This window comes from Palaemon carinicauda, chromosome 37 (assembly GCF_036898095.1).
Source record: "Palaemon carinicauda isolate YSFRI2023 chromosome 37, ASM3689809v2, whole genome shotgun sequence".
Lineage (NCBI taxonomy): Eukaryota > Metazoa > Arthropoda > Malacostraca > Decapoda > Palaemonidae > Palaemon > Palaemon carinicauda.
The window spans coordinates 21525148-21550422 of NC_090761.1; the positions used below are offsets into that span (position 1 = coordinate 21525148).

At 41.0% G+C, this 25275-nt stretch overlaps 1 protein-coding gene across 2 annotated transcripts in view; it reads left to right on the forward strand.

Moving 5' to 3' along the window:
• LOC137629488 (spermatogenesis-defective protein 39 homolog) overlaps window positions 1–25275 on the forward strand; it is a 194352-nt gene that overhangs the window by 97027 nt on the left and 72050 nt on the right. For both annotated transcript variants that reach the window (XM_068360822.1, XM_068360821.1), the window contains exons 4-6: window positions 2682–2807; window positions 5410–5483; window positions 21354–21563. In XM_068360822.1, the coding sequence (XP_068216923.1) occupies window positions 2682–2807; window positions 5410–5483; window positions 21354–21563 (410 nt within the window). The remainder of the gene's footprint in view (window positions 1–2681; window positions 2808–5409; window positions 5484–21353; window positions 21564–25275) is intronic.

Genomic DNA, 25275 nt, shown 5'->3' on the forward strand with positions numbered 1-25275 from the left:
CGAGGGCTCAGCCACTACATTCCCATAATTCCATAACTTTTTAACCTTTCTCTTGAATACTTTTTATGGGTTGTTCGGTCGGCTAAGAAGCCTTCCACATCCTTGTTGATTTGGCGGGTGGTCAATTCTTTCTTGAGAAGCGCCGAGGTTAAAGGTTGTGATGAGGTCCTTTAGTATGGGTTGCAGCCCTGTATACTTTAGCACCTTTGGGTTGATTCAGCCTCCAAGAGGAACGCTGCGCTCAGTAAGGAAGTCGAACTTAAAAAAGAGACAGAGTAACGGTTCAATTCGACTTCCTTACCAGGTACTTATTATTTCATTGTTATTTGAGATAACTGTTATATGAAATATGGGATACTTAGCTATCCTTTAATCTTGTACACTGGTTTTCACCCACCCCCCTGGGTGTGAATCAGCTACATGATTATCGGGTAAGTTTAATATTGAAAAATGTTATTTTCATTAGTAAAATAAATTTTTGAATATACTTACCCGATAATCATGATTTAATTGACCCTCCCTTCCTCCCCATAGAGAACCAGTGGGACCGAGGAATAATTGAGGAGGTGTCAACAAGAAGTACTTGAGTACCTGGCCACAGGTGGCGCTGGTAAGAACACCCCCTTCTAGTATTGTGATAGCTGGCGTATCCCTCCATAGAATTCTGTCGGGCAACAGAGTTGACAGCTACATGATTATCGGGTAAGTATATTCAAAAATTTATTTTACTAATGAAAATAACATTTTTCCCGTCAAAATCTGGGAACCAAATTCAACCAATTTTGAAGTGGCTGAGTACTGAGGTTAAGTCCTGTACTGTACTTTTGTTTTGTAGCCTATGTTGACTGTATGCTACTCTTTGCAATTTACAAGTTGAAAATTCATTAATGATACTAAGAAGTCATCCATCAACTCCCATTTATTCAAGTTTGAAAATGCATCTTACAATTGAGATAGTCAAAAGCAATACAAAAGTCAAGACCAATCATATGAACCTCATGACTAGAGTCAAGGGATGTTTGTACAACATTGAAAATTGCAAGAAGAGTATTACAAGCACTGGGACCCTTGGAAAAGCTTAAAGCTGCAAACTAGTTAGCAGATGATTACTTTTAGCATATTCATTCATATGTTTTGACTACAGACATCCAAAAAGGTTTTAGAAATTATGAGCTATTGGAACTGGGAGGTTATCATTAGGACTAGAGCTAACACAACCACATTTACCAAGTGATGTAGCATTAAAATTTTTCCAACAAGTTGAAAAAGAACCTCTTTCTGTCTAACTTGCAAGTTATAATTGACAACTTAGGAGCTAAGAAGTCAGCAGCCTTTACCAAAAACAAACGCATCTTTAAGCATCTCGGTCAAGTAAAGGAATCATAACCCTACAGAACAGAAAAGCTCAACTAGTATTTTAATTTTAGGAGAACAGGAGTGATGCAGAGTGAGTATCTCCTTTCTCTGCTTACTTTCTTTTGGATAGTGATTGACAGAGACGTCTGGTTTAAGCAAAGAAGGAACTGTTATATCTATATCAAAGAATGCAAATTATATAGTAGCCTTCTAATCTTCTATTTGAGTTGTACATGTAAGGGTTTCTTTTATGACTGTTCCAAGTCAAATCTGATATATTCCTTTCCCCAAGACGAAATGCCTCCCATTCCTCGATATAAGCATGTCTACAATTGCCATTTAACCATGGTTTGTGTTTGATAAGGCAGTTCAATACCCAAAGGAGAAAGATGCTTATCAACTATTTTGCAGAAATTTTCATTCAAAACAACAAGCTCATCTTCTTTATACAACTTTGACCAGTTTAAAAGAAAAAGATACATAAAAATGCTATTCCAATCTGCTTGAGATTTAACTTATACAATTTATTACAAGTGTATTTCACGTCCAGGACAAACTACTTAGTCTTAATTACATTGCTATCAAAATTAGTGCATGATAAGACCTCCCAGTTGAAGGACTAGTATTGCTTATAGTCAGTGACTACTAGGTCAAAGCAATTACTAGATTTGTGTGTTGCTTCATCTGTGTTTGCTTACAACTAGGCTGAAAAATGAAATCTAAAGCTATTAAGTCATTGCAATCAAGTAGTATTAACAGAATCCAACCAATCCCTATAGTGAGCATTGAAATCACCAACAAACACAAAAGAGACCTTTCTATCATCTTCTGTATTGTAATTATGATTTTAACATTATCTGAGTTTGGATTGTGATTAATACATAGAAGAGGCATTTCTATCATTATCTGAGTTTGGATTGTAATAAATAAAATAGTTATTTCCTGCTGCAAATCTTTATAACTTGAATATAATGACAACTGCATAACAAAACAGAACTTGAAACAAGGAGGGTACTCATTCTCGATATACATTGCCATCTTCTTAACCCTATGGATGGCATTACATTTAACATTTTTTTTCTTGAAGTTGTGAATGAGCAGCTTGAAGTGCCAGATAAGAAGTTTTTTAATATAATAGAATATCATACTGGATGGAGGTAATGCATGGTCTCTTAAATTGTCATGTACAGTGAGAAGTCCAAGAGTATTACAATACAGTTTCTGTTGTTTGAATATTGTATGGTTTAAATTGTATTGTTAACCCTCAATTTTGTATTGACATCAAGATTACATTTTTATGTAATGTGCACTTTTGTTTCCTATAGGTGACTCTGAAAGTGCAACATCTGGAGCTAGCCGTGGAAAGTTGACCAAAGGGGTTGGAAAAGCTATTGGAGACAAACTAGATTCATGGAAGCCTCCCACTGTTTCAATCAAATGGAACTCTCAGGGTAGGTAGATAGGTAGAACTTCAATGTTACTTTCAGTTCATGTGTCTCATATTTACAGCAGCATGTTATTCTATATCCTCCCTGTATAAAATTTCCAGTTCATAGTTTGGTCATTTCAGAGGTAAGTATTGAAATAAAATATTTTAGTTTAAAAATAACTTTTTTTCCTTATACACATTATTAAGTTGCTTATTTATTGCTGCCTTCACATGTTAGCTAACGGGAAACTGAGATATTTGGTTTAAATCTTTATATCTCTCATTCAACCCATGAACCAAGGCATCATAACTCCTTTCAGGCATTACTACCTATGACATACCTTGCATCAGGCAGTTGATGTTACATTGGCAGATGATGGTATGAACATACAGGAACTTTGGAAGGCCTACAATATTTATCAAATAGTATTAAGCATCAGTGCTTCTTGGACTGATGGAATCTAAGCACCAATAATTCATTCATGATTCCAGTTTTGGTGAGCCAGTAAAGACTTAGCAAAGAATTTACTATATTATAGTGATGAACTTGCGGTGGAGTTCAAAGAAGATTTTGATAAGTTGATTGAGGCCCACAAGCAACCAATGACTAAATAAGATTTTTTTTTAATTAGAGGAACAACAGAATATTGAAGAAAGTTTCTATGATCCAGAAATAAGTAACTTCAGGCTTGAGGATATGTGTGCTTTTTCTTATGTATCCAAGTGTAAAAATTTAGATTGGGAAACTAGGAATTAATATTTATGGGGAATACCTTAACAACATAAGATTTGCAGAAGACGTTCTGTTTACTGAATCATGGGAGGAATGGCAAAAGATGATAGAAGATTTGAATAGAGAAATCAGAAATGTAGGACTGAAAATGAATATGAGTAAAGCTAAGATAATGATCAATGGAAATGCAGAGAGACAACAAATAGCCGTTATGGACGTAACCTCTAGAGATTGTTAACGAATATACATACTTAGGGAAGACAGTATCTGTTTCCTCTGGACATGAGACCAAAATTAAAAGAAGGATAAGCATGGGATGGAGAGCTTTTGGTAAACAAAATGTTATTAAAATTAAATGCCACTTTCTCTAAAAAGAAAAGTATTTAATCAGATGGTCCTACCAGTACAGTATTAACTTATGCATGAGAATAAAATTATTATAAAATATATAGAATAAACAAGTGTTACCAACTTACCAATCAGCTATGAATGTGACAATGGATTGATTTTGATTCTTATTAGAAAAGCTGAGTTTGACAAAAATATATTCGGCAGAGTCAGAATCAAATAATCTCCTCTCTTTATAGCCGAATAGTCAAAGTCACTGTCACCTTAACTCCTATTCGGTAAAGGTTCAAATTCTTACCCGACCTGAAATTCTTATAAAATGAATTTCCACTTGGGTTTGTGATCCTGAGGCAGAGTGGCTTTGATATTAAAATGTATTTGCGGTTAATTTAGATATATGGAAATCACTGATCAGTGATAATATTATAAAATAGCCAAGTATTACAAAATTCCCAATCGTGTATAATGGTAGTAATAAGGTTAATTTTATATTTTGAGTACAAATCATGAATTTTCCAGGAATTTGTAGAGCCGAGTCAGGCTTAACTTTTATCTTTCTTTATAACCAAATGTCTAAGGTATAATGACCTTGATTTTGACTTGACAAAGATTCAAATACAGTACATACCTGGCCAGAAATTCTTATTAAATGAATTTTCCATGGGTTCTGTTACCATGAAGTAGAGTGAATTCAATAATAGAAGGTAAATATTGCTTATTTGAATAAAGAAAAATCAAGAGTGTTAGTGATAAAATTATCTCAAAACAGCTAAGTGTTACAAATTTACAATCAGCTTTAATAGTGAAAATGGGTTGATGTTGATTAGATTGACAGGAATGTGCATGGTAGACTCAGAATTAACTCTTATCTCTTTATAGCTGAATGGTCTAAGTCACTATGACTTTGATTTTGACTCGGCAAAGATTCAAATCATTACCGACTAAAAATTCTTATCATGAAATAGATATCCCCTTGGGTCTGTGATTTTGAGGCTGAAGGGTTTTGAAATTAAAAGTCATGTTTGCAGCTTATTGTAATTATTGAAAATTGGTTGTTATTGATATGATTATCATAAAACAGGCAATTGTTGCAAACTTACCAATTGGCTACAATGTTAGTTATAGGGTTGATTTGTATTCTGTGTTCAAAAGTTGAAATTAATAGGAATACGTATAGGAGAGGTGAAATCAGATTTTTATTTTGCTTTTTAGAGCCATTTGGTCAAGTTATAGGTACTTTGATTTTGACTAGGCAAATGTTTGAATCCTCGCCAGGCCAGGAATTCTTATAAAAGGAATATACCCTTGGGTCTTTGATAAAGAGCTTATTTTCTGTTTGGTAAATTATCCTGTCTTGAGGGAAACCTAGTTCCTCAATAAAACTAAATTTGGTAGTTTACTGCAGTGGCCAGAAAATTTTCTACGTTGGTAGAACTATTACTCCATCAAGTGTGTTATATTTTTTGTCTTATTAGTGGTATTATTATTATTGTTGTTATTGTTATCATTGCTGCTGTTAAAATCTTTTTATTATTATTTTTAGGACCTTCAGGTGATGGTTGTGTACTTTGTGAATCTAAAAATGAAGAAATTTCACACCTTAAAAAACGGTTAGAGGTAAGTCTGTTGGTGTTATTTATAGTATACAGTTCATGATTTATGTTTTGATATATTTGTTATATGTTTTTGTTTGGAGACATGCGATGTATAAATGAAGGAAATGTATACTTATTACAGTTTATTCAGTATATTTATAGGAATTAAATTACTTCAGGTGCATTATATTACTTTGTGCTGTCTCAGTCAAATAGGCTTGAAAATACTGTAATATTTTTGTATTCGCAGGAATTACTGTATTTCAAAGTTACCTAAAATTAGTACTTCACAAACCCAGTTGAAAAGTGGAAAAAATAATACACACACTGTCTAGTATATGTATTTTTCAATATTAATCTTACCCGATGATCATGTAGCTGTCAACTCTGTTGCCCGACAGAAATCTAAGGTCGGGATACGCCAGCGATCGCTATACAGGTGGGGGTGTACACAACAGCGCCATCTGTGAGCAGGTACTCAAGTACTTCTTGTCAACAAGAATTCAATTTTTCCTCTGTCGTGCCACAGGCAAGACCTACTAAATACGCCGTCCCTAACTGGATTTGTTTTCACAACGTTTTGGTGAAGTACACTATTCCAGTTTTGAGCTTTCGCTATGCAGGGGTTTTATCTTCATTTCAAAACTTGAACTCGTTTTGGATAGATTTAATTATGGTGACGAAGAGAGTATGGACTCTTTCACTTTTAAATGGCCGACCCTTCCCTTAGACGGAAGTGTTGGTGACGAAGAGAGTATGGACTCTCTTTCACTTTTAAATGACCGACCCCTCCCTTAGACGGAAGTGTGTTTAGGTTTTTGGTAATTTTGCTTAACAAGTTATAGATCTATTTATTTTATATCTCTCCACCATTTATAGGCCTCTTCGATTAACTTTCCATTTATTATAAACTTATAAAAAATTAATTTTTATGTTTGTTTATATGCGACCTTTCCTAATAGTAGGCGGTCCTTACTTGGAACCGAAGTTAATTAACATTGAGCCCGTCATATCGTATTTCCTTTTAAGAATTTATACTTTTTTAATTTTAATGTTTTTGAGAGAATTTCTTTGATAGTCTCGTACTGTTTTCAAAGATGAACTAACGTTTAGTTTAGTCTCCGCAGTTGTTGACGTTTAGAACGTTCAACTTGCGCTCTATCGTTACGATAGAGAGAGAGTATTTCACGGTTTCACGTTGCAGTAAGAGTAAACCGATTCTAGCGTTTCGTTCATTCTTTCTTAGCTTAAATGGTTTTAATTCTTATAAGGAACTTTTTATTTGGGAAACCTTTCAGTTTTTTTCCTTTAACAAATAATATGTTTTAACGATATATAATTGGGCTCATCTCTCAGGTTCTAAGTCAAGAAAGAGAGAGAGAGATAGAGACGGAGGGAGAGAGAGGAGAATAAACGTTTCGTTCAAGCGGGTAACGTTGTTCTCGTTTTTTTACTCTTCTCCCTAGTCGCTATAGGGGAAGAAGGTAAAACGTTTCTAGAGTTTTATTCTTGTTCCCAGGCTTTATGCGGTGAGAGATTTTAAACGTAGTTTATTTGATCTAGTGTTTAGTCTCTTTTCCAGCCACTGAATTCTTTATCTTTCATTATGTTTTTCTGTTGCATTGTAAAACTGTTTTCGCAATTGCTACCTTTTAATGAAGGATAGGATTGCGTGTTTCAGGTACAAATCACTTAAAGTTTCGAGTTCAGTGAAATAAGTGCAAACAGAAAATCAAAAGTGATAAAGTGATATGCGCAAAGTGTTACAGTGTTGCGTTCGAGGGTTCGTCTGTTCGTGCCAGTTGTTCACCTAGTCCGATACCTCTTACAAGCTCCCAAGCCCAGGGGAGAAGTAATGTCGAAGGACTTATGGGTTCCACAGGCCTTGATCGACGAACAGACGTTTCCCTCCGTGGTTTCGGGTGTATCTACACACGTTGCCGACGTGATCACCCCACCCACACAAAGACGAGAGAGCCCATTTATTCCTCGTCTGCGGAAGAGGTTTCTCGCAGAAACCATGGACCAAATCTTGCAGCTTTTAAGTGCAAGTCGGTCCCTTCCGCGCAAGTCCAACGGGTCAGTTCGGACTCGCTGCAGTCTTCGACGACTGCACACCTTCCGAGAGAGGCAAGGTGGTACCGCAACAGGCAGTAACTCCGTCTGTTGCCGCACCAGCTGTTTTAGACCCTCAGTCACAACGGACAGTAGCTCCGTTTGTTGCCGTCTTTTATAGACCCTAGTGGTCCATGCTGCAGATATGCAGTCTCAGCTTGCTTCCTTCATGCAGGAGTATCGTGCTGAGAAGGTTGACACTGCACCTGTTAACCTACAACCTGCCACGGTTGTGCGCTCAGCAGATACTGCGGCTGCCTGCTCCCACACTCCACCTGTGAGAGCTCCACCACCGATGCGCAGTCGACCCTGCCAGACGCATGTTTATGCTGCACCCTCCGTTGACATGCGTGAGCTACCGCATCAGCAGTGGGAAGGTGCTGTCAAGCTGCCGTGTTTTGCCACAATGCGGCATGCTCCGCAACCCACGGCAGTCCCTCCCACGCACCAGCACTCCGCTTTTGTTGTTGCCAGCTCCCACACTCCGACTGCGGAGAAGGTTGACGATGCACCCGTTGGCCTACAGCCTGCCACGGTTGTGCGCCCGGCATGGCTGCCTGCTCCCACACTCTTGTTGTGAGAGCTCCTCCACCATGCGCAGTCGACCCTGCCAGACGCATGCTGACTCCCACAGACACACGGAGCTCTCCGTTGCCGTGCGTGAGCTACTACAAGCTGCCGTGTTTTGACACGGTGTGTCAGCCTCAGCAACACACTGTGGTTACCGCCACTCGCCCGCAGCAAACTAGTCAGTCAGGAGTTGAGGCTTCCCCACACAGCTTTGGTTGTTGCCAACTCACAGACTGTCTAACAGTTACATGACATTGCCTTCTGGTGTGCTACTAATACACCAGTGCTGTATGTCCTCACGCACCTGTTGGTTTTGACAGTTCAGTTTTTGACAGTTCACAGACTGTCAAGCAGTTTCATAACGTTGCCTTCTGGTCTACTGCTTATGCACCAGTGAAACCCTCACTGAGATAACCTAGCTTTTTTCGGACATGGTTCCTGTAGATGAGAAAGTGCTGTTCTCCCTCCTTCTGATATTCCCTTGAGGACTCTGTCATTTGGAGAGGAGCCTTAAGCTGCTTAGCCTCCTATGGACTTTAATTAAAGCATAACATGCTTCCAGGGAGGGTAAATGGTTCCGCTTCAGTCGCTAACCCCGTCTGTTGCCACACCTGCTCCCATAGACCTTGGGCTTTGTTGCAAGACATGCAGTCCAAGCTTAGTCCTTGATAGAGGATTTTTTACGGAGAAGAACCTTCTTGCCAACGACCTTCCTACCGGTTGGTTGTACGCCCTGTTGACGCTGAGGTATCCTACTCACGTCCGCCAGTTGAGATGGTTCCTCCACCGGTGCGACCCAGTGTGGGTTGCCAGTCGCACGTTGACGTTAAGCTACTCTCGGAGGTGGTTGTGGACGTTCAGTGTGTCACTGGGAAGACGTTCAACAACCAGCAGAGGTGACTTGTTGTGACGCAGTGCGGCAACCTCAGCAACCCGATAAGGGGTTGTCTGCACTACCCAGACAGTCTAGACAGTTTCGGGTTGTCGCTGTACTTCCTCGCATCCCCATGGTTGACAGTTCACAGACTGTGCAGCAATACCATGATCTTGTGTCCGGCTCCGTCACGCATCCACCAGTGCGACCGGATTCAGCGAGTCAGACGTTGCCCACTCCGTTGCCGTTTCCTCATCAGTTTCGGATGAGGAACCCTCTGATGAGGACATGGCTGAACAAGACGATCAACCCCCAGCCCTGCTATCCATCCAGAAGATGCTGAAGAAGGAACACGGCCCTGTCAGGCTGTGGATGAGTCTGGTTAGGACACTGTCATCCGTGGTTCAATTGGTGTCACTTGGAAGACTACACCTCCGTCCTCTTCGGTTTCATCTAGCTCTTCACTGGAAAAGGACAAGACGCTAGAAGCGGTCTCGATCCCGGTTTCCGGAAGATAAGTCTGGTCTGACTTGATGAAAGGACTTTATCAACCTTTGAAAGGGTCTTCCCCTGACTGTTCAGACTCCCAACCACGTTCTCTTCTCAGACGCATCGGACGTAGGCTGGGGTGCGACCTTAGGCGGTAGGGAATGCTCGGGATTATGGAACTCGAGTCAAAGGACAATGCATTTTAACTGCAAGAAGCTTCTGGCAGTACGTCTGACCTGGAAAAGCTTCAGGTCTCTCCTTCAAGGCAAAGTAGTGGAGGTGAACACGGACAACTCCCTGCTTTGATGTTCATCTCCTAGCAAGGAGGGACCTACTCTCTGACATGGTGCGAGTTCGCAAGTGACCTCCTCTCCTGTTCAACAGGTCTAGACTTTTCACTAGTAACAAGTTTCTTCCAAGGCAACTTGAATGTCTTAGCAGATTGTCTCAGTAGGAAGGGACAATAATTCCAACATATTGGACCCTCCACAAAGATGTATGCAAGAGACTTAGGGTCACCTGGGGCCAGCCAACCATAGATCTCTTCACAACCTCGATGTCCAAGAGGCTCTCAATACTTTGCTCACCTATCCCGGACCCAGCAGTGGTTCTTTTAGATGCCTTTCTACTAGATTAGTCTCATCTAGATCTATATGCATTCCCTCCGTTCTAGATTGTCAACAAGGTACTGCAGAAGTTCGCCTCTCATGATGGGACAAAGTTGACACCAGTTGCTTCCCTCTGGCCCGCGAGAGAATAACTTACCGAGGTACTTCGATGGCTAGTAGACGTTCCCAGAACTCTTCCCCTAAGGGTGGACCTGCTACGTCTGCCACGCGTAAGAAGGTACTCCAAGGCTTCCACGCTCTTCGTCTCACTGCCTTCAGAGTATCGAAAGACTCTCGAGAACTAGAGGTTTTTCGAAGGAGGCAACCAGAGCGATTGTTAGAGCAAGGAGAACATCCACCCTTAGAGTCTCCAATCGAAGTGGGAAATCTTCCGAAACTGGTGCAAGTCAGTATCCGTATCCTCGACCAGTACCTCTGTAACTCAAATAGCTGACTTCCTCTTATATCTGAGGAAAGAGCGATCTCTTTCAGCTCCCACTTTCAAGGGTTACAGAAGCATGTTGGCATCAGTCTTCCGTCACAGAGGCTTAGATCTTTCCACAATAAAGATCTACAGGACCTCCTTAAGTCTTTTGAGACCACGAAGGAGCGTCGTTTGGTTACACCTGGTTGGAATTTAGACGTGGTTCTAAGATTCCTTATGTTAGACAGGTTCGAACCACTTCAATCAGCCTCCCTGAAAGATCTCACCTTTAAGACTCTTTTCCTGATATGCTTAACCACAGCTAAAAGAGTCAGTGAGATTCATGCCTTCAGCAAGAACATCGGATTTTCATCCGAAACGGCTACAGGTTCTTCATCTTGGTTTTCTAGCCAAACACGAGCTGCCTTCTCGGCCTTGACCAATATCGTTCGATATTCCAAACTTATCGTATGGTTGGAAATGAACTAGAAAGAGTATTATGTCCTGTAAGAGCTCTTAAGTTCTATTTTAAAAACCTTTACGAGGCCCGTCTGAAGCTTTATGGTGTTCAGTTAAGAATTCATCTTTGCCTATGTCAGAGAATTCTTTATCCTATTATTTTCAGACTGTTAATACGAGAAGCTCATTCCCTTCTGAATGAGGAAGACCAAGCTTGGCTGAAGGTAAGGACACACGAAGTTAGAGCTGTCACAACTTCCGTGACCTTTAAACAAAATAGATCTCTGCAAAATATATTCGACGCAACCTTTTGGAAAAGCTAATCAGTGTTCGCGTCTTTTATCTTAAGAATGTCCAGTCTCTTTACGAGAACTGCTACACTCTGGGACCATTCGTAGCAACGAGTGCAGTAGTGGTGGGGGCTCCACCACTACAATTCCCTAATTCCAGAACCTTTTTAATCTTTCTCTTGAAATATTTTTGGGTTGTCGGAAGGCTAAGAAGCCTTCCGCATCCTGGTTGATTTGGCGGGTGGTCAAATTCTTTCTTGAGAAGCGCCTAGATTAGAGGTTGTGATGAGGTTCTTTAGTATGGGTTGCAGCCCTTCATACTTCAGCACCTAGGAGTCGCTCAGCATCCTAAGAGGATCGCTAGGCTCAGTAAGGAAGACGTACTTAAAAAGGCAGAGTAATGGTTCAAGTCGACTTCCTTACCAGGTACTTATTAATTTTATGTTTGTTATTTTGAATAACTGCTAAAATGAGATACGGGATACTTAGCTTCTAATGTTAACATGTATGCTGGTCTCCACCCACCACCCTGGGTGTGAATCAGCTACATGATCATCGGGTAAGATTAATATTGAAAAATGTTATTTTCCTTAGTAAAATAAATTTTTGAATATACTTACCCGATGATCATGAATTTAAGGACCCTCCCTTCCTCCCTATAGAGAACCAGTGGACCGAGGAGAAAATTGAGTTCTTGTTGACAAGAAGTACTTGAGTACCTGCTCACAGATGGCGCTGTTGTGTACACCCCCACCTGTATAGCGATCGCTGGCGTATCCCGACCTTAGATTTCTGTCGGGCAACAGAGTTGACAGCTACATGATCATCGGGTAAGTATATTCAAAAATTTATTTTACTAAGGAAAATAACATATCTCAATGAAATCAAAGTAAAAAAAGAGGATACACCTTAAAAGCAATTGTCAGTCTGAGTAGACTTTTAAATTATCTGCAAAGCCTGGGAACATCGTAAAAGTTTGTTATCAGGGAAATATAAAATGCTAAGCAATGAAAAGGAAGTAAAATTAGTTGCCATTAAAGAGTATTTGGGAATATAATAGTTACTTAAATAGTACTTAATGGTATATTAATTACACTTAAAGAATATTTGATATTAAAGGAAATGAACCGTTTTTTGTTTTACTGCCTAAGAGAGTTAAGATTAAATGCTAATTTTAGGAGGCATATTATAAAGGGAATTTAATGGGATCCATAATTCCTTAAGTGAAAAAGAATAATGTAAGCAAGGTAAATTAAAGACACTTGACAACCAGATGGAGTAAAACCAAAGGGAATACTGTACATGAAAAGCAATGCAGTTGGAGTTTGAAAGGGTGCATTGAAAAGCATTTAGTACTTTGTTATCAAGCTTGTTTGCTAGGGCAGTTTAATAAGCACTCTACCTATAAGGTTCCTTATTCCTTCAGGTTAAGACCATCTGTAGGACATGAAGGCTTTCTGAATGCATATAGTCACATCAGAGTTGAAAACCTATATCATCTAGAACAGTGGTTCCCAAACTGGGGGACGCGCCCCACTAGTGGAGCGTGAGGACGATACAAGGGGGGCGTGAAGTTATCTGCTCGAAATTACTTGTTTAATAGAATAATAAAATCATTAAAAGAACAAACATTTGTCATTACATACATATAAAGTATAATTATAGCAGTCACTCCTTAGTCTCATAAGTATTTCCAAAAATTATATGCCATGTTTTTAAATTATCTTTTTAAATATTTAACTTAGCCGGTGAATATATAATAGCTGCAACTCTGCGGCTCGACAGAAAACACACTCAAAAACTCGCGAGCGATCGCTATGAAGGTTGCGGGTGTGCCCACCAGCGCCACTATCGGCCAGATACCACTCTTGCATGTAAACAAACCCTTCAATTCTTCTCTGTCGACGTTGACGACAAGACGTATCAATACTTGCTGTAGAACCTGGAGTTTTCTCAACATATTTGGTGAAGTACTTCATTTTGGTTTGAGCTTTCGCAGTGCAGGTGTTTTATCTTCATCTTAAATCTTGAACTCGTTTTTGGATAGATTTAATTTTTGATGACAAGAGAGAGAGTATGGACTTTCTTTGACTTTTAAATGGCCGACCCTTCCCTTAGACGGAAGTGTGTTTTAGGCTTTTAGCAATTATCTTATCACGTTATAAATTAATTATAGATTTTCCTCTATATATTTTATATCTCAACCGCCTTTATTAGGCCTCTTCGATTAGCTTTCCATTTATAATGAACATCAAAATAAATTTTAATGATTTGTTTATATGCGACCTTTCCTGAGAGTAGGCGGTCCTAACTTGGAAACCGAAGTTAAACAACGTTGAGCCCTTTTCAATCGTAAATAACTTTTACAGAGCTAATGATTTAAAACTTATTAAATGAAATATTTTTAGTAAATATTTTATGATAGTTTTTTTTCTTTGAATAGTCTTCGTACTGTTTCAAAGATGAACTAACGTTTAGTTTATTTATGCTACGCAGTTTGCGCTCTATCGTTAGGATAGAGAGAGAGAGTATCACGGTTTCACTTTGCAGAAAAAGTAAATCGATTCTGACGTTTTGTTCTTTTTTCTTTCAAAGCTTAAATGTTTTAAAGACTATTTTAAAGGAACTTTTAATTGAAAAACCTTTCAGTTTTTTCCTTTGGTCAAATAACCTGTTTATTGACGAAAGGTAAGTGGGCTCTTCTCTTCGGTGCGAAATCAAGAGAGAGAGAGAGAGAGAGAGAGATAGAGACGGAGAGAGAGAGAGGATAGAGAACGTTCCGATCTTTATCTCGTCCCAAGCGAGTAACGTTGTTCTCGAGTTACTCTCGTCCCTAGTCTCTGTACGGGGAGAAAGGATAAAACGTTTTTAGTTTTTATTCTCGTCCCAAGGCACTGTACGGTGAGAGATTGAAAACGTAGTTTTGAATGAACTAGTGTTTAGTCTCTTCCCCAGCCACTGATTTTTTTATCTTAAAATATGTTTACTGTTTTTTGCTGGTATTAATGTGCTTACATTATACGACTGATTTCGCAATTACAACCTTTTGATGAGGGTAGAATTGCGTGCTTCAGGTAGAAATCAGTTTTATTCATACCTAATGTGAATTGTTAAAAAATTCGATTTCAGTGAAATAAGTGCAAAACAGAAAATCGTAGTGATAAAGTGATATTGTGCAAAGTGTTATCAGTGTTGCGACCGAGGGTTCGTCTGTTCGTGCCTGTCGTTCGCCTAGTCCGTCCCAAGCCCAGGGGAGAAGTAATGTCGTACGACTTATGGGTTCGAGAGGCCTTGATCAGCGAACAGACGTTCCCTCTATGGTATCAGGTGTATCTTACCAAGATCACCCCTACCATAAGGCGAGAGAGACGATTTTCTCCTCGTCATCCGAAGGCTTTTCGCATAAGAAACCGTGGAACAAGGTTTCGAGGCCCTTTAAGCGAAAGTCAGTCCTTTCAGGACAGGTCCAGCATCCTGGTTTTAACTATTAGGACAGCTCTGACCCTATGCAGTCATCGGAAGACTGCTCGCCGCCTAAACAAAAGCGTAACACAGACTCCGAGAGTCTTTTTGTAGGCAAGGTTTTGCAGTCACAGACGTTACCCTCGTCTCTTACCGCAACCATTCCCGTTGATCCTAAATGGGTTGTACGGCAAGACATGCAGAATAAGCTTACCTCCCTTATGGAAGACTATTCTGCCGATAAGTCCGTTGAGCCTAGCCGTTTATCTCATCGAGCATCTGGCCTTCAGCCAACCTAACGTTCCTTTGTGCGTCCTGTTGACGTTGGCGTAGCCAAGTCACGTCAGTCAGGTTGTTTAGAATCACACTCGATGCGGTCTCGTGTGGATTTTCAGCCACATTTGGACGTTAGGCCACTTGCTGATGCTCCTGTTGACGTTCAGGACGTTCGCCAACATTCGGAGTTGACTTGTTTTGACGCTGAGCGTCAACCTCCGCATTCTAGAGTTGTTTTGACTGCTCAGTCTAGGCGGTCAAAGCAGTCTCGAGTGGACGCTGTGCGTCCTCACGCACCTGTTGTTGTTGACAGTTCACAGACTGTCAAGCAGTTACATGACGTTGCGTCCTGGTCCGCTACTAATGCACCAGTGCGTGTGGACTCTGCTTGTAAAGCATTGCCACCACGGTAGGTCTCTCCCTTGCTTGAGACTCAGCTATTGTCGGACAAGGTTCCTTCAGATGAGGAAGTTGCTGTTCCCCCTCCTACTGATATTCCCTTGAGGACTCTGTCAGACGGAGAGGAGCCTAAAGCTGCTTAGCCCTCTATGGACTTTAAATAAATCATGCTGATTTTTAAGGATCTTTGTCCGGATCTTTTTGTAACTGTTGCTCCTCGTTCGCCTAAACGTCAGAGCTTACACTAGGCCTAGCTACTTCGAAGCCGTGGTTTTATAAGCTAGTGCTCTCTCGCTCTTCTAAGAGAGCTTTACGTTTGCTAGGCGACTGGTTTATCACCAGGAGGAGTTTGGGGGAGACAGCCTTTGCTTTCCCTTCTTTTAAGCTGGCTTTTAGAGCGAGAGTCTGATATGACACGAGAGAAGTTCTCGGCTTGGGAGTTCCTGCCTCTGCCCAGATAGACTTCTCAAACCTCATAGACTCTCCCTGGCGCCTGGCCATGAGACGCTCCAAGATTTTACAGGTCGACTTCAGAGCTATTTTCGAGCCTTTGAAGTTTTGCTGTACAATTATGTCATGCATAAACAAGGCTTTCAGGGATGGCTCCAATGATCTGACAGCCACGTTCTCTGCAGGAACAAGTCCCTCAGGGATGGCTCCAATGATTTGGCAGCCATGTTCACTGCAGGAGTACGTAAGAGGCAAGTGCGCTCAATGTGTTCATTGTTAAGACAAACTTCACGATGAAGTCTACCAGGCTGTCTTGACAGCATTTATGGAAGGCGACTGGATGGTCTCTCTCGACCTTCAGGAGGCATACTTCCACATTCCTATACACCCGGATTCCCAACCGTTTCTGAGGTTTGTTTACAGGAATGTGGGGTACCAGTTTCGAGCCCTGTGCTTTGGCCTCAGTCCTGCGCCTCTCATGTTTACGAGGCTCATGAGGAATGTGGCAAAATCCCTCCATCTATCGGGGATCCGAGCCTCCCTGTACTTGGACGACTGGCTTCTCAGAGCATCGTCCAGTCTTCGCTGTCTGCAGGATCTACATTGGACGTTGAGTCTGGCCAGGGAGTTGGGACTTTTGGTCAACCTAAAAGTCCCAACTGATCCCATCCCAGATTATTCTATATTTGGGGATGGAGATTCACAGTCAAGCCCTGCTCGAAGTCCAACTAATGCTGAAACGAAACGTTTATTCAGTCAGGAGTTGGAAGAGTCTCGTAGGGACTCTCTCATCCCTGGAGCAGTTTGTCTCACTAGGGAGACTACACCTTCTGCCTCTCCGGTTCCATCTAGCCTCTCACTGGAACTAGGACAAGACATTAGAGTCGGTATCATTCCCAGTCTCCGAACCAGTAAAGGCATGCCTGAAATGGTGGGACAGCAATATCAGTCTGAGAGAGGGACTATCCCTAGCAGTCAAGAACCCAAACCACGTGTTGTCCTCAGACGCGTCGGATTTGGGTTGGGGTGCAACCCTGGACGGTTGGGAATGCTCGGGTCTGTGGACCTCAAGTCAGAAGAGCATGCACATCAACGGCGAGGAGCTATTAGCAGTCCACTTGGCCTTGATGATATTAGAAAGCTTCTTTGAAACTAAGTGGTAGAGGTCAACTCAGACAACACCACAACTTTGGCGTACATCTCCAAGCAAGGAGGCACACACTCCTTCACGCTGCTCGAGATTGCAAGGGACCTTCTCTTATGGTCAAGAATTCGAGGCATCTCCCTGTTGACGAGATTCATCCAGGAGGACTTGAACGTCTTGGCAGACTGTCTCAGTCGCAGGGGTCAGGTGATACCCACGGAATGGACCCTCCACAAGGACATGGGCAAGAGTCTTTGGGCTACTTGGGGTCAACCCACCATAGACCTCTTTGCCTCCTCGTTGACCAAAAGGTTACCAATCTATTGCTCTCCAGTCCTAGATACAGAAGCAATCTACATAGACGCGTTTCTACTGGATTGGTCTTTTCTGGACTTATATGCATTCCCACCATTCAAGATAGTCAACAAGGTACTGCAGAAGTTCGCCTCTCACGAAGGGACAAGGTTGACGTTGGTTGCTACCCTCTGGCCCGCGAGAGAGTGGTGCACCGAGGTACTTCAATGGCTGGTAGACTTTCCAAGAAGTCTTCCTCTAACGGTAGATCTGTTATGTCAGCCCCACGTAAAGAATGTCCATCAAAGCCTCCCCGCTCTTCGTCTGACTTCCTTCAGACCATCGAAAGACTCTCAAGAGCTAGAGGCTTTTCGAAGGAGGCAGCCAGTGCGATTGCAAGAGCTAGGAGAGCTTCTACCATTAGAGTATACCAGTCGAAGTGGGAAGTCTTTCGAGACTGGTGCAAGTCAGCATCTGTGTCCTCGTCCAGTACCTCTGTAGCCCAAATCGCAGATTTTCATTTACATCTGAGAAAGGTTCACTCCCTTTCAGCTCCCACGATTAAGGGCTACAGGAGCATGTTGGCTTCGGTCTTTCTACATAGAGGCTTAGATCTTTCCAACAATAAAGATCTCCACAATCTCCTTAAGTCTTTCGAGACCTCTAAGGAACGTCGTTTTGCAACTCCTGGATGGAACTTAGACGTGGTCCTAAGGTTCCTCATGTCAGACAGGTTTGAGCCATTACATTCAGCCTCCCTGAAGGATCTCACCCTCAAGACACTTTTCCTAGTGTGCTTGGCTTCGGCTAAAAGGGTCAGTGAACTTCATGCCTTCAGTAAGAACATCGGCTTTTCTACAGAAAAAGCCACTTGTTCACTTCAACTTGGTTTCCTGGCCAAAAATGAACTGCCTTCTCATCCTTGGCCTAAATCTTTTGATATTCCTTGCTTATCAGAGATCGTAGGCAACGAACTGGAAAGAGTATTATGTCCTGTTAGAGCTCTTAAGTTCGATTTAGCTCGTACTAAGTCATTACGAGGTAAAATTGAGGCATTATGGTGCTCAGTTAAGAAACCTTCATTGCCTATGTCAAAGAATGCTTTGTCATATTTTATCAGATTTTTTTTTAATACGAGAAGCTCATTCTCACTTGAATGAGAAAGACCGATGTTTGCTTAAGGTTAAGACGCACGAAGTTAGAGATATAGCAACCTCCGTGGCCTTCAAGCAAAATAAATCTCTGCAAAGTATTATGGACGCGACTTCTTGGAGAAACAAGTCAGTGTTCGCGTCATTTTACTTAAAAGATGTCCAGACTCTTTACGAGGACTGCTACACACTGGGTCCATTCGTTGCAGCGAGTGCAGTAGTGGGTGAGGGTTCTACCACTACATTACCCTAATTCCAATATCCTTTTTAATCTGTCTCTTGAAATGTTTTTAATATTGTTTTTTTGGGTTGTACGGAAGGTTAAGAAGCCTTTCGCATCCTGATTGATTTGGCGGGTGGTCAAAGTCATTTCTTGAGAGCGCCCAGATTAAGGGTTTGATGAGGTCCTGTTGTATGGGTTGCAGCCCTTAATACTTCAGCTCCTGGGAGTCTTTCAGCATCCTAAGAGGATCGCTGGGCTTCGTGAGGAAGACAGACTTATAAGGCAGAGTAATCGTCTAAGTCAACTTCCTTACCAGGTACCTAAATATTTTGGTTTTGTTATATTGATAACTGTCAAAAACTCTTAGCTTAAACGCTGTAAACTTAATTAACTCTGGTCTCTACCCACCGCCTTGGGTGTGAATCAGCTATTATATATTCACCGGCTATGTTAAATATTTAAAAATGATATTTTAATTATAAAATAAATATTTGAATATACTTACCCGGTGAATATATAAATTAAAGGCCCTCCCTTCCTCCCCAATAGAGACGCAGCGGGACGAGAAGAGTTGAAGGGTTTGTTTACATGCAAGAGTGGTATCTGGCCGATAGTGGCGCTGGTGGGCACACCCGCAACCTTCATAGCGATCGCTCGCGAATTTTTGAGTGTGTTTTCTTTCGAGCCGCAGAGTTGCAGCTATTATATATTCACCGGGTAAGTATATTCAAAAATTTATTTTATAATTAAAATATCATATTCTTAAAATTGCAACTCAATTTTGCCAATTTGCTAATGTTCAAACTTTTTTTCGCTCACTTTGAACCAAATGTTTCGTGTTTAGTTACTGGAATGTACTATTATTTGTTTGAGTGGCTTTCATTATTAAAATGTAATGCAAACAGAAATCTGTTTTCCTGTACAATGTTAAGAAATAAATGTGAGAATCATTTCATATAAAATAAAAAGGAGATGAGGGGGGGGGGGGGGCGTACGGGTCTACTGGAAGCAAAAAGGGGGCGGTCAGGTAAGATAGTTTGGGAACCACTGATCTAGAATGATGGTACTTTCAGTTTCTTGATATCGCCCCATTATCCATGAATTTATAACTGTTAATCTTTGAAAAGAGAAGACTATGCTCAGAATCATTCTGTAAGAGGAATAATTTCCATTCATGTAGATACCTATTTAGTAGCTGGTAAAGTTATTGTAAAGTTGGTTGGATATTTTTAAACTTCATATAGAACTTTCTAGTAATGGGTACTTTATATTCAGTATTTAATTTATAAGTAGTATGAATACAGATTGAACCAAGGCATCTTCCAATTGCAGCATATTGAGTGGTATCTCATTAGTAGCTAGACCCAATACACCAAACTTTTCTAATAGGTTGTGAACCTCTGTACTTCATCTGACCTCATAGAAACTCTCCACCATCTCATCAAAATAAAACAGTTTCTTATGTCCTTAAGAAGCTGGTATTCAACAACTGACCATATTCATGTAATTAACCAGCTAATGGAAAAATCAACAGAGTATGACAAACCACTATGTATGGCGTTTATAGACTATGAGAAAGCTCTTGATTCTGTCAGCATTTCAGCAGTAATGAAAGCCATTGGAAGACAAGAAATAGATGAATTTCAAGTTAGAACATTTGAAGATAGCTGTACAGGAAGTACAGTACTGTATAGTAATTCTAAAACTACCTATAGTGAGAAAATTCCGATTGAGATTGGAGTTGGACAGGGACACCCCATCTCTCCTAAATTTTTCATGGCATGCCTAGAAGAAGTTTTTAAGAATTTAGATTGGGAAAGTGCAGGACTTAACATTAATGGAGAATGCCTTAACAACTTCAGATTTGCAGATGACATAGTTCTATCTAGTGAACCATGGAAGGAACAGCAACAGTGATAGATTTGAATAGAGAAAAATAAAAAATTTAGAACTGAAAATGAATAGGAGTAAAACTAAAATAATGTTCATTGAAAATGCAGAGACAATTAATAAGGATTATTGTTGGACCTCTAGAAATTTAATGAATTTACGTACTTAAGACAGACAGCAAGTATTTCCCGAGGACATGAGACCAAATTAAAAGAAGGATTAATATGGGATGGAGAGCTTTGGGTAAACAAAATAAGACTATGAAAACTAAATTGCCACTTCCTCTAAAAAGAAAAGTATCTAATGAGATGGTCTTACCAGTATTAACTTATGCACAGAAACTTGGAGCCTTACTAAAGCCTTAGAACATTTTATGTTGGTGTTAACTGATGAAGATATTTTGACTAAAAGAATCCAGTTCAGTACAGGGTTTACTTAATAATTCTCATAGCATGCTGGGTTGGCTCTCAATGCTCGAGTGATACTTACTGTTAGGTATTAGAATCTTCTTTATTCCAAAACCAATTAATCTTACCACTTTAGGCGAGTCACAGGCTCTGATTAAGTAGATATGATATGAATTAGGTCTAGTGTACGTAATTGTTAACTAAAGTATGTTCGATATGTGGGCCAAATATGATAGCTTACCATCTCGGATTCTAATTTGCTGATATTTTGAGAAATAGAGTGTCACAGAGTTTAGTATTTTATCTATATTTTTCTTGTGTTTGAATGATTTACTCTTTGTTAACTTAAAACCTCCCTTTTCCTCAGAATTCTTATTCAAGATATAGTATGACACTGCCACCTGATGATATGGTGAGTCGAATCATACTTGGGCAACCCTTTTCTCTAGAAAGTTATAGAAGTCTTGAGGACAAGTTGGCATTAATTGATTCTTCGCTGGCTGTTATGGATAGCAGTGCAATTCTGGTTACTGTTTTGCATTTGAAAAATACGGTCAAGAAAAGCATCTTCATTAAGGTGAGTTGAAGTGATTATGCACACTAGTCAATATTTTATGTTAAAACAGTAAGTGCAGGGCATAAACAAAAAATCTAATATTGTTACCTTAGAAGGAAAAGTATTGAGATATACTTTCTCAAGTAGCATGACCTATATTGGACAGTATTTGATGCCTTAAGTATGGAAATGAACTTCCTGCATTCTATGTGAATATAATGTAACTGGTAATAATGGCAATTCTGTATTTATGCAGGCTGTTTGTATTATTAACAGTTGTCTGATTTCATTTGTCTACTTATTTAATAAAGTGCCATGCCCTGGATGTTGTCAGTCAGTCGTCTCCACCTTTTCCTGTCTCTAGCCCTTTATATCACTTGATTTGTTTAAATAATCATTTATTTCAACAGTATATGATAAAATACTGTAATTCATCTCAAAACTCCCCAAACTAAAATGTTTTGAAGTGATTAATGACAAAGATATCAACTCAGAGAATTGACAATTTCAGTCTGAGAAATGTCTAAGCCACACAAGATATTGTTCCTAAGCTTAATGGGTACTTTTGCTCACTTTTCATAATAATTTAAAATTTTGAAGAATTTTTAAGTGAGTAAAGTGCAACAATTGATATATCATTTTATGTATATATTCAACATTAATTAAAGTATCATTGTGAGGTAAATTTATGATGCTTTTTTATTCACATTTTATGCAGTTTTAACTAAGTCAAAAGATGCTTTAGTTTTATAACTTGATATTATCTATTATTGTTATTTTAGTTTTTTTTATTATAAATAGGTAGTTTTATCACATCACTTTGATGAAATTATCAAATCTCATAAGAATGACTCAGAGGATGAGGTTTTATATAATTTTTATTTTATTCAGTATACAGTTTTGCAATTTTTAAGAAGATAATAATTTGATAAACCCAAAATTGTGAAGATTTGGGTAAATCTTTTCTTAATTAATATGTTCCCAGCACTTGACATTGGCTGGTGCTGAATTGTGGTTATCATCGGTAACTTAAAATATTTTTAATTCTTGTGTTGACTAGCATTCTCTGTATACAGATGGCATGGGAGCTATTCATCGAATATTAGTTAGTCAAACTAATGTGACCAATTTGTAGATGAAATGAGATTACCTTAGAGTGATGTTCATGTCGTTTTGGTTTTTGGTCTTTTTATTTGTGGTTATGATTGGCACCCCTCTGATGGTCCAGCACTTTGCTGCAGTAGAGGGGCTTGAGTGTCTCAATGATGGGCTGGGCAATGGCGGTGGGGTAGTTTATCCACCCTGGCAGGATCAACCATACCGCTAAGGCCAGTTCTGAGAGACCAGACCAAGACTGGACCCCCCTATAGGCCTTCTCCTTTATTTAAGATAGGCAAAGGCTAGGAGAAGGAAAACTCCAAAATCAAACCAAACAAGACCCCAACGGCGGAGCTTCCCAGCGCCGGCGGAAGAGGGCAATGCCTGTCGGGCAGGCAACAAGGCGGGCCTTGACATAACAAGAACCCAGCAGCCTGATGCAACCAACAACGTAGAAGCCGCCTATCTCATATGTCTCAAGCCGTGGTGAAAACGGTGTGGGCCAAGTGTGTGCGCGTGGCCGTTGCAAAGCCACGACCACCCAAAACAATATACCCAGCTACTGGCATTCTGTCGTTTCCTCCACCCCTCTTCATCTCTAGATAGGAGGCTGATGGCTAACGACAGAACCCAATACTCGGACACGAGTGGGCACCGACGACATATGATTGGCACAAATTTTCACAAAAGTTTGCCATATTTTTAAAAGATTATGGGTTTTGGGGGCACGAAACAATCACTAACAGGAAGGGAGATAATTTCATTTCCTGATACTTAATGTTTTTCTGTCATTTCTACATTACTGTATTTTCTTTAATGGCAAATGTGTCTGGAATTAGGAATATTGGTCCTTGAATTTTTGGTTTCATAATATATTTGGCTTTTTTTGTGCAGAAGTTTTTTCAATAACTTCCTGTCTTTCATATTTTGTTTTTATAATTGCTTATTTTGTAGTGTCACTGTTATTTTGTTCTTTGGGTTTTTCAAATATTTTCAGCTTCTCTTATGTCAGGTTTGTTCATATTTTTTTTTGGGGGGTAGCAAATAATTCTCAAGTAAACATATTTTTGATACTTGCTTGTTACATCCATTTACCTTCTCCTCAGTTTGGTTTTATTGTCAAACTCTTCAAAATTTTAATTACTTCATCTCTGGTCTCCTTTTTTACTTTGTTTTCATGTAATTTATCACTTGTTCCGTAACCGAAATACAAACCACGCTATTTACATTGGGTTTACCTTTTAGCGCAGCTGAAATGACGAGCCAATAGTTTTAACGAGGGTTAATTACCCCCGTGCTAGTCAGCGGGGGGTAGGGAAGGGTAGCTTGCTACCCCTCCCCCCCACACACCGGTGACTTGCTTCACTTCACTTTTGGCTCGGCGATGAACAGACGTGTCTGTCCATCGTCCTCGTTGACAGCCTTTAATCTTTTTTCTGCTTTTTCTTTACTACAGCTTGTGTGTGTGTTTGAAGTTGACTACCTTTTATATTATCTTTGCTATGAGTACGTGCCCTGGTGTTGCCGGCCGCCCTTGTGGGACCTTTATGTCGGCCTTGGATATGGATCCTCACACCCTTTGCCCTCAGTGTCGGGGCCGACGGTGTGACCAGGAAAACGTGTAGTGAGTGTAGGGAGTGGTCTGCCTCCCAGTGGGAGAGGTTTGGCCGCCGGCGTAAGAAGAAGTCCAAGAGAGACCGTTCTCCTTCGGGGGTTGCCTTGAAGGAGGAAGGTTCTCGGGACTCTTCTTTCGCCGCCCAAACCTCCTCCGAAGCTCCCCCTCGTCCGGCTCCTAAGGAGAGTCGGCCGAGTGGTAGCGCAGGCCCTAGTTCTGTTTCCCGACCTTGGGTGGGGGGAGAGGGCGTCGCCTCCCATAGCGGGGCCGTTCCCCCTCCTCCTCCAGGGGAGGTTATTGATAATTCGTTGTCTAATGATGATCTTTTACAGATTTGGGCTTCCCTGGGGCTTAAGGGCTTGCCCTCCAGGGTCGCCTTGATTGACCTTGTCTCGTTGGGGGCCGCCGTTAAGCAGTCGCCGGCGGTAGCAGAGGTAGACCCTCTGTCTATCGTCGACGTCGTGGTGGCAGAGGCCTCCGACGGGGCGGGGCAATCCTCTGCAGGTGCAGTTGAGGATGATGGTGCCGACGGCTCTCCTCCCCCTTCCGTACATCCTTCGAAGGGGGAAGTGAGTCCTACGGGCTCTTCTGCTGTTCAGCTTCCCTCTAAGGGAAGTGCCTTGACTGAGACTCCCCTTTGGAGGACTGATGGTCCTGATGATCTTCCCCGTGGCCGCCTTCGCTGTAAGGCTCACCGTCCCCTGCGTCGCAAGGGCCTCCCTTCCCCTTATAAGGGGGTTAAGAGGCGCCTTTTTGGATCATCTTCCTCCGAAGGGGACTCTCCTCGTCGTACTCAGCCTACAGCTCCTGCTCCGTTGGACCTCTCTGCAGACCGTTCTCCTACTCCTGCTAGAACTTCACCTTCTGGGGAACTCGTCACCCGACGGGCAACGGTCCCTTCGGGGCAAAGGGATTCTTCCCTTTCACGTGCAGTGTTAGCGCACAGGCGCTCTCCTGCTCGTCAATGCTCTCCTGCTCGTCAGCGCTCACCTGTCCACCGGCGCTCTCCTGATGTTCGCC